The sequence below is a fragment of the Leptodactylus fuscus genome, chromosome 1, assembly GCF_031893055.1.
Source record: "Leptodactylus fuscus isolate aLepFus1 chromosome 1, aLepFus1.hap2, whole genome shotgun sequence".
Taxonomy (NCBI): domain Eukaryota; kingdom Metazoa; phylum Chordata; class Amphibia; order Anura; family Leptodactylidae; genus Leptodactylus; species Leptodactylus fuscus.
Window position 1 is genome coordinate 43210464 of NC_134265.1, and position 9569 is coordinate 43220032.

The 9569-nt window shown below is 43.1% G+C and overlaps 1 protein-coding gene across 1 annotated transcript; it reads left to right on the forward strand.

Annotated features, from left to right (window-relative positions):
* The first annotated feature begins 4944 nt into the window (after positions 1-4944).
* On the forward strand, positions 4945-9068 carry LOC142189562 (kelch-like protein 10). Its single transcript, XM_075262173.1, has 5 exons — positions 4945-5138; positions 5603-6092; positions 7331-7906; positions 8119-8268; positions 8772-9068. The coding sequence occupies exons 1-5, from the start codon at positions 4945-4947 to the stop codon at positions 9066-9068; spliced, it is 1707 nt and encodes a 568-aa protein (XP_075118274.1).
* Positions 9069-9569: the final 501 nt, after the last annotated feature.

Consider the following 9569-nt stretch of genomic DNA (forward strand, 5'->3'; position numbering starts at 1 on the left):
AAAGCATTATGGACTGTAAGTGTTTAACTCTCACTAGACAGATGCCAAAGGCAGACATGTGGACATTTATAAGGCCCCACAGGCCGGCACTGTAATTTCTAACTAATCTACAATCTATACTCTGCCATAGGATTGTGTTGGGCAGACAGAGTGCCCCTTCCATTTGTCAATCTCCTTAGATAGCATAGTCACTATTGACTTCTATATGAAGACCTAGAGATGATAAAATAGTTTAAATAATATATCAAATATTTAAATAATATGATTTGCTATAACAGAGAATATGCCCTAACAAACCCTCACATAAGATACCCCTAGGTTCCTTGGACTTAGGCTGCCTGTGCTGTTGCTGGGGTTCATTTGTTATCACCTCCAGTAGTATTAACCACAAAGTTTAAAGGGATTCTACCATTAAAATCTAATTTATTTGTCCCTAACAAGTAGGAATAGCCTTAAGAAAAGCTATTTGTCTCCTAACTTTAGATGTGTTCTCCGCGCCGCCGTTCCGTAGAAATCCCGGTTTTAGCCAGTATGCAAATGAGTTCTCTCGCAGCACTGGAGGCATCCCCAATGCAGTGAGAGAACTCTCCATCTTCTCCAGGAATGAGTCTTCTTTGCGTCTTCTTCCAGGGGTTGGCTTCAAACTTCTAGGTCTCGGGTCTAGGGCAAAGTTGACTGCGCATGCCTGCCGGCCACAAGAAAATGGCCGCTTACAATACTGTGTAGGAGATGAATAAGCCTTTCTTAGGCCGTGGCCCCACGAGCCGGAAATGCCACGATTTGCCCGCTGCGGTGTCGCTGCGGGAAAAATCGCGGCGTCATACAGTATCTGCAAAGTGGATGGGATTCATGCGAATCCCATCCCCACTTTGCGGCTTTGCAAATCGCAGCATGTCAATTATATCTACGGAAACGCTGGCGGCTTTCCTGTAGATCTAATGTTAGGAGAAAGTCTGTGGAGGAAAACTCTTTGAACTTTCTCTTAAAAGTGCTGCGGAAAGAACCGCAATGCGATCACGCAGTGGTTCTTCCCGCAGCGGATATGGCCTGTGGGGCCTTAGCCTAAAGGCTATTCCTACGTGTTAGGGACAAAAATATTTGATTTTAATGGTAGAATCCCTGTAAAGAGTTAAATGGTGTGAATTGTGAGCATATGTCAGCCTCAGGGGTTAATGCACAGACACAACTCCAGAGCCTGCATTATTAACTGGATCACAGATACATTCAAATGCAGTAACTACTTCTAGCTTTGGCCACACATATACAGGATATCTTGCTATGTGTAGAAGCTTTGAAAAGACAGTGTGAAATAATCCATAATCTCCACAACCTGCATTGTGTATTAGAACGGGTGCAGATATGAGAGGAAGACATGTAATGTGATCATTGAAGTGACATATAATGAATGATAGCTGTGCAATACTGACCAAACTCTAACAAGATCTGCCAAATATTTCAATGTAATGTTGGATTTTTAAAAACTTCTATGGGTTATAATGGGATTTGTATGACTTACATATTGATGTCATCTCCTCGGTATTAGATCAATGGGAGCCCAGCACTGGGAACACCCACAGATCAGCTGTTTGAAGCAGCAATGCCTAAGTGAGAACTGCTTCTTCCTTACATGCCAGTGACATCTTATTCATTCATTATATAACCTGTCTGCAATGAAGTGAATGCGGCTGAACTGCGGTACCAAGCCCGGCTCCTATACAATGTATGGTCCTTTGTTTGGTATTCAGTGAAGAGGCCGCAGTGCTCACCCTAACACTGCGGTCTTATAAACGTCTGATCTGTGGGGGTCCTGAGTGTCAGACCACCTCTGATGGGATACGGAAACTAAGGATTGGTCATCAATAACCTCTACAAGTAGTTCCCATAGTACAGTATGCCGCAACCCAATGGAGGAGACCGGAGGATAGGAGTTATAGTGGTGGATGCCGCGCCACCTGCTAGACTGAGCACACTCCACATACATCCCAATCCCATTCCAGGGCCGGACACAGCCGAGGGGGGTCCTGCAGCTCTACTGGATGGCGGTAGTAGTACTAGTATTCCCCCGGAGCACTTCCAGTTGGAGAGGGGACCTCTTCTCTCTGAGCAGGTGTGATGGTGTTTAGAAGGGCCCTGATGGTGAAGCAGGCATGACACAGGAGTCCAGGTGTGCACTGAAAACCAGATAACTGTTTATTAACTCAGGTAAACAACAAACCGGCAGCTTGTAGATGGGGGTTGTGTGCACAGAACAATTCCCCTGCCTTAGTTTTAGGAATCTGCCCAGGGATGTTACAGGCTCTGTAATAAAGTCCAGCAACTACTCTTCCTCTTATGCCACTCCCAAGCTAGGATGTTGGGGCTAGTAGTGGAGCAGGGAGTCCTGACAGGGGTCTGGTTACCTGGATACTAGGCCTGAATAAGTTCCTCCTGTCAGGATCCTCCGTTACTCCTCCTGGCACGACTGACAAATGTCCTAACAGAGATGCTCCACACTATTCCCTGTCTCAGGGCTATCTCTGGATGAGCCTGAGGTGATAAATAATCCTCCTCTGGACTTTACTGGTGGCCATAGAGTTCCAGGGCTGGTAGCCTCCCTGGACAGTCCAGCATGAACTGTACAGGATGACTGTCCTCTCTGAACTGACCTTCAATGGTCGCCATGAAGACTATAGCCTACCATAACCCTGCCCAGTGGCCTGCGATAGACCAGCGCTGATCTAGGCAAGGCTTTTGAACTGTGAGGGGGAAAAATTACAAGGGAAAGCTGCAAAATAAAGTCATATAACACTGAACATGGGACATAACAACACAACCCGGAGACACAACAGACAAAGACTTAAAGCAGCAGCACTCGGGGATGCTGCACAGTAGTATATACATTACCATACCCCCCAACTATTGAAGAACAGAAAGAGGGACAAATGTGCGGCACGGTACACAATCGGCCAACAATCCTCCTCCTCATCGTAGGCCCATTCACCACCACCAGTCTCTGACTATGGGAACTGGTCAACATTGGCAGTTCTGTCATTATAAGTTTCTTCAGAATGACACAGGCGCAACATATTAAGTACTTTATAATGAACTTTCCAATAAAATACGTAACACCTACAATACACAGTACTGTGCAAATGTTTTAGGCAGGTGTGGACAAAATGCAGTGCACGTGCAGTGTGTGGTACTGCAAATCAATCCTATTCAAGTCAATAGGGCTGAGCTGTAATTCCACATACGACAATAGCGTCACTGTTTCTATTTTAAAAAAAAAAACTATTTTTTTTTAAACTCATTTACACAAACTTTCTGCAATTCACTCCATCAAATATTCACAGAACCATTCCTCCTATATACTTAGTGAAAACATATCTCTTCTGACAAGCGTATAACCTGGACTGCAGAATTCACCAATACTGTATACCCCTACCATACCTAGAATTGCCCCTGTATGCGGCCCTAGTCTTAATATATTGGTATCTATACCACACGTAATACTGTATATGTTACAGAGTATCACTTCTCCCAAATATTATGCCATGGAAACGCTAAACAAGTTATGTAAACACATTATAATATACAGTACTGTACAAAAGTTTTAGGCAGGTGTGAAAATATATGCTGCAAAGTAAAAATGCTCTCAGAAATAGAAGTGTTAATGGTTTATCTTTACCAAATAACAAAATGAAGTGAATGAAGAAAAGAGAAATCTAAATCCCGTCAATATTTGGTGTGACCTTTGCCCTTTGACTTCCATCAGTTCTTCTCGGTACACTTGTACACAGTTTTTGAAGGAACTCGGCGGGGGGGGGGTTGTTGCTGCCGCCATCTTGGAGAAATAATCATGGATCTTCTATGAATGTAGCTTTTTCCAATCCTTCTGTCTCTTCATGTAATCTCAGACAGACTGAATGATGATGAAACCAGAGCTACGTGGGAGTCAATGGAGTCCTCTGGGCTCCGCGTGTAACCGCAGTTTAGCGGTCCACCTCTTGCAACAGACCCGAACAACAGAGACGCAACACTCGTGTAAACCTAAGCAGTTCTAGATACAGCACACAGAAGATCTGTGATTAGTTCTCCGAGATGTCTGAGACAAAAACTGTCCTTCAAAAACTGTCTGCAAGTACCCAGAAAAACTGATGGAAGGCAAAGGGCAAAGGTCACACCAAATATTGATGGAGTTCAGATTTCTCTTTTGTTCACTTCATGTTGGTCATTGACAAAAATAAACTAATAACCCTTCTATTTCTGAAAGCAGTCTTACGTTACAGCATTTTTTTCACACCTGCCTAAAACTTTTGCACATTACTGTACATTATCATTTGTTTACATAAGGCGTAAACTTGTTTAGTGCTTTACATGACCTAATGTTTGAGGCAGAATGGCGGATACATTTGTAACAAATACAGGACAAAGTGTGGTCCAGACATCACTATTTTAGGAATCAGCAGTCCTATACAGGTCAGGGAAGGTGGTGTTGGAATACTGGTTGGGGGATGCTATAGGCCAGTTACGTTTTCTGTAAGGATATTGGGAGGGGGGGGGAGTTGTAGAATATCTGGTGGAGTGAGGGAAGGGTCTCCAGAAATTGTGTAGAGGGGTAAAATGAAATATTAAAACAATTGTTTAATTCTTCTAGAAATAATCCCACCATTGGCGGCCATATGCGGATTTGCAGCTCCGCCCTATTTGCTTGTATAGGACAGAATTACAGAACCGCACACGGCCAATGGACTAGTAAGGCGCTGTTTATGGAGGTGTCTCTTCATACACGTGTACATTCTATTACTAAGGAAGCTGTGATGTCATCGGAGGAACTTAGCAGCGGCAACGTTCCGTTTATCAGTTGAGTGGTTAGAAGTCGGTGTGATAGGAAGACGCGATCTTTCTAGTGTAATTGATATTGAGCACTGTGATAGGTGCACTATGAAACGCAAAAATTGCTTCATGGCTCCCAATGCCAAAAGATCCTGCAGTAGATGGATGAGCCATGGATTTCATACAGAAGTCAGCTCCATGGCATGCAATGCCTACAATGAGTTGACACTCATGGGCAAGCAATGTGATGCCATTATCAGAGTCCAGAGCACTGACTTTCATGTACATAAAACCGTCCTGGACCTCTGTAGCCCTTATTTCAGGTGAGCGTTTAATATTTTCTGAAGCTGAAGGGATTTTGCCAAATCGACAACTTATCACCTATACATAGGATAGATGGTAGATAAGTGTCTGATCAGCAGGGTGTTCAACAACTGGGATCCCCACTGATCATGAAAACAGGGGGCCTATGTACCCCTATATGAACTATGTTATATATATATATATATATATATATATATATATATATATATATATATATATATATATATATATATAGGTTCCTAGGAGCCTTGACAGTGTTATACACTATGTTTTATAGATAGGTTCCTAGGAGCCCTGACAGTGTTCTATACTATGTTTTAAGCCAATTTAAGGTTTGGTTTGTACTGAACTTGTTTGACCCAAAATAAATCTTGGACCTGAACTTCCCAATTGTAGCCTTTTACATTTATACGTGAAGGTTAGTAATAGTGATATTTTACTTCTATGTGTTTTCTATTTTCAGGGCTCTTTTCAAAAATGATTTGGGCAGTGCAGACAGAAATGTCTATAACATACCAGGCGTTCACCCACAAACCATGTGGAGTATAATAGAGTACGCATATACCAACAGTGCTGAAATAACGCCTGAAAATGCGATGGACCTCTTTATTGCGGCTGACCAATTTAATATAATGGGAATTATCAATCTGTGCAGCAAATTTATTGCATGTCAGATTGATCTCGAAAACTTCCTGGACATATGGAGAGTGACCAGCCATTACCTCTGCCCTGATCTCCGCCAGAAGACATTTACTTTTATCCTCCACCACTTTCAAGAACTAGTGAAGACATCAGACAAATTCTTTGAGCTAACACTACAAGAACTTAGAGAGCTCATAGAAAAGGATGAGTTAAACGTCACAGAGGAGAGCGCAGTATTTGAGGCCATTGTCCGATGGATAAACTTCGCTCCTGCGGAAAGAAAAGAGTCCATGAGAATTCTTCTCCCTCAGGTATGGCTATAGCATTAGAAGGAACAGAGCTGCCATGACAGTGTCCAGGCTCCATGCTGTATCACTATATCAGGGACTGGATGTATGGATCCCACCTAGCATATATATCTGGGGAATAATAAAGGCTTACCTGCACAATGTTCTGTATGTAGCCATTTACCGTATTTTTCGGACTATAAGACGCACTTTTTTTCCCCAAAATTTTTGGGGAAAAGAAGAGTGCGTCTTATAGTCTAAAGGTGGCGCCTGGCATCCGCTGTAATGGAGAGGCGGAAGCCGGTAAGTGATAGACGCCATTACAGGTGCCGGGGCCTGCGACATCGCTGCGCTCCTCTGCCCCGCATGAAGCCAGCAGCGGCAGGGGCTCCCCCGTGCCCCCGCAGCTGGCTTCATGAAGGGCAGAGGATCGTAGCGATGTCTCAGGCCCCGGCGTCTATCCCTCCCCGGCATCCGCCTCTCTAGTACAGCGGATGCCGGGTCAGTATCCGTGGCCCCTTCTCCCCCGGGGCCGGTCCCCACCGGCCCCGTACCTGTAAAGTTGCAGGCCGGCTCCTGCGCGGCGATATCGCAGGAGCCGACCTGTTCGGGTGACAGCCGGGAGCCTAATGAGGCTCCCAGGCCTGTCACTGCTCTATTAGTATTGCGGCTGGTCTCTATGACCAGCCGTAATACTAATAGACAGAATGTCCCATAGACGGCAATACAGTTGTATTGCCGTCTATGGGACTTGCGATCAAGTGACCGCAGGCTCAAGCCCCCGGGGGGGAATAAAATAGTAAAAAAAAAAAAAAGCTTTAAAAATATGAAATAAATAAAAGTTCTAAATCACCTCCTCTTTTTTTTTTCAATACAAGGTGATCTAAGAAATAGATATCCCCCAAAATGGTATAACTAAAAAGTACAGCTGGCCCCGCAAAAAAAACCACTCTATGCATCCCCGTACAGCTGCAGGGTCACCTGTCAATGTGGCCTTGCAGCTGTTGCAAAACTACAACTCCCATATATTAAATATTTTACCAGTTTTTGCTTCAAATTTTTTTTTCCCTATTTTCCTCCTCTAAAACCTAGGTGCGTCTTATAGTCCAGTGCGTCTTATAGTCCGAAAAATACGGTACATGTAATGACCACCAACATACTTATGTGTATGGCTATCTTAAAACCCAAATAGATCCGTGATAATTAGTTGTTTGTTTGTTTTTTTAAATAAAATGTCTTAACCCTCTTATATTTCTTGCTAGATCCGCTTGGCCCTGATTAATAAGGAGTACGTCCTGAACAATATCATGGCCAATGTGTATGTCAAAGACAATGAGGACTGTAAAGCCATTGTTAACACTGCTCTCACTTTAAAGCCGAACATGGTGAGACCTCGCCTACCATACGCCATTGTATTTGCTCTTTGTGGCTATACTGGCTCAGAACTGGCTAATAACATCAGGCCTTATGACACCCGAGCCAACCGGTGGACCAGAGCTACATCTGCAGTGAGGAAACCTACAGCCCATCATGGCACTGCATATCTGAATGGCCACATTTATCTCATCGGTGGATTTGATGGTTCGGACTACCTCAGAAATGTACAATGCTTTGACCCCATGAAGAAGACGTGGCATGAAGCAGCCTCCATGAACTATAAAAGAGGACATGTCTGTGTTACCGTCCTTGATAATTATATATACGCCATGGGTGGATTTGATGGGCAACAGACGCTTCATACAGTGGAACGTTACGACCCTGAGGCCAATCGGTGGACTTTAATTTCCTCAATGCAGGAGAAAAGGAAGGATGCTGGTGCCACCACCCTTAATGGAAAAGTAAGGAGACTTTGATGTCTATACCTCCAGCCCTAGCTAATTTTTTTTGGATTTTCTTTTTTATACTTTTATTTTGTGTGTTGCAAACTGTATAACTGACTAGGAATTTGTTTTGATGTCTAAGTCTGGAGGAGCGGCTTACAAGAATCTTCTATATAATGTGAATTTAGAAGCAGGTTGCTACATTATTGTCCATTCTTTATTTCATTCAGATCTATATATGCGGTGGATCCAACGGACAGGATTGCTTGTCTTCAGCCGAGGTCTACAATCCGGAAAGCAGGCAGTGGAGCTACATCAGCCCAATGAAAAGCCGACGTAGTGGATCCGGAGTCACAGCCTATAGAGGCAAAGTATTTGCGGTATGATAATGGACATTTTCTCTTTCAGCATCAAGTTAGTTATAATATAGATGGAAGACACTTTAGCTCCAGGCCTGTCGGGGCTCATTGGCTGCTATAAAGGGGTTGATAAAGGATAAATGGAGTCAGCAGATTGACCTGCCCATCTTTATCATCAGTTTTATTAATATCAGGCTTACCGTGCATGCGCCATTTTTGGCTGTTAATGACTGTTCTTCTTTACGGGGACACGGTGTGTATTTGTATCTGTAGCCTAATGCAGAAAAAAATAATAAATAAGAGGTTTTTTTCAGATTTATTTCTAATTTGCGCAGGCTGCAATATTATAGATATAAGTTTGAGAAGCGACCAAAAAATTGTTCAGGAAAAAAATATTTTAATTATTAAATATTAGAATTCATACAATTAGATACATTAGAGACAAATCCATTGTTACTTTACATTTTCTATATAGATTTTTTGGAATTGACTGAATTTTATACTTCTTCATTTTTCTTCAACAGATTAGTGGTTATGATGGACACAATTGCCTGTGCACTGTAGAGACTTATAGCCCCCTCACTAAGACCTGGTGTAGGGCACCAAACATTCTGAAAAGGCGCAGAAACTTTGGCACCGCGGTTATAGATGACCGCCTTTATGTTGTGGGCGGCAGGAATAACTTCATCCCCATTTTCACCAATGAATATTATGATGAAAAGACGAAAGCTTGGCGTGCCCAAACAAATGAGATCTCCCCAAGTGTCCAAAGCTGCTGTGTGGTTCCTGGCCTACAGAACATTAAGGAGTACATTTCCTGAATTTGTCACCCTGTAAATACAGGAATCTTTCAATAAATTGCCTGAGAAACCAAAAGATTCTTAATCGATGGGTGAGAGGGTGGAATAACTTGGGTGCCGAGTGCTGGTTTCTATCACATGTCCCAAAGTCAGAACCTTCCCAAAAACTCAAGGTTCTGCCTGGATAGTAAGTAAGCTTAACACTTCCTGAATAACCCTTATAATACTATACGTAAAGCATTTCATCGAATTTTACCTAATATATGACTGATATTTATTCCTGCATCTGAGTGGATGGTTGTTATTAGAGATGAGCGAACAGTGTTCTATCCAACACATGTTCGATCGGATATTAGGCTGTTCGGCATGTTCGAATCGAATCGAACACCGCGTGGTAAAGTGCGCCATTACTCGATTCCCCTCCCACCTTCCCTGGCGCCTTTTTTGCTCCAATAACAGCGCAGGGTAGGTGGGACAGGAACTACGACACCGGTGACGTTGAAAAAAGTAGGAAAAACCCAT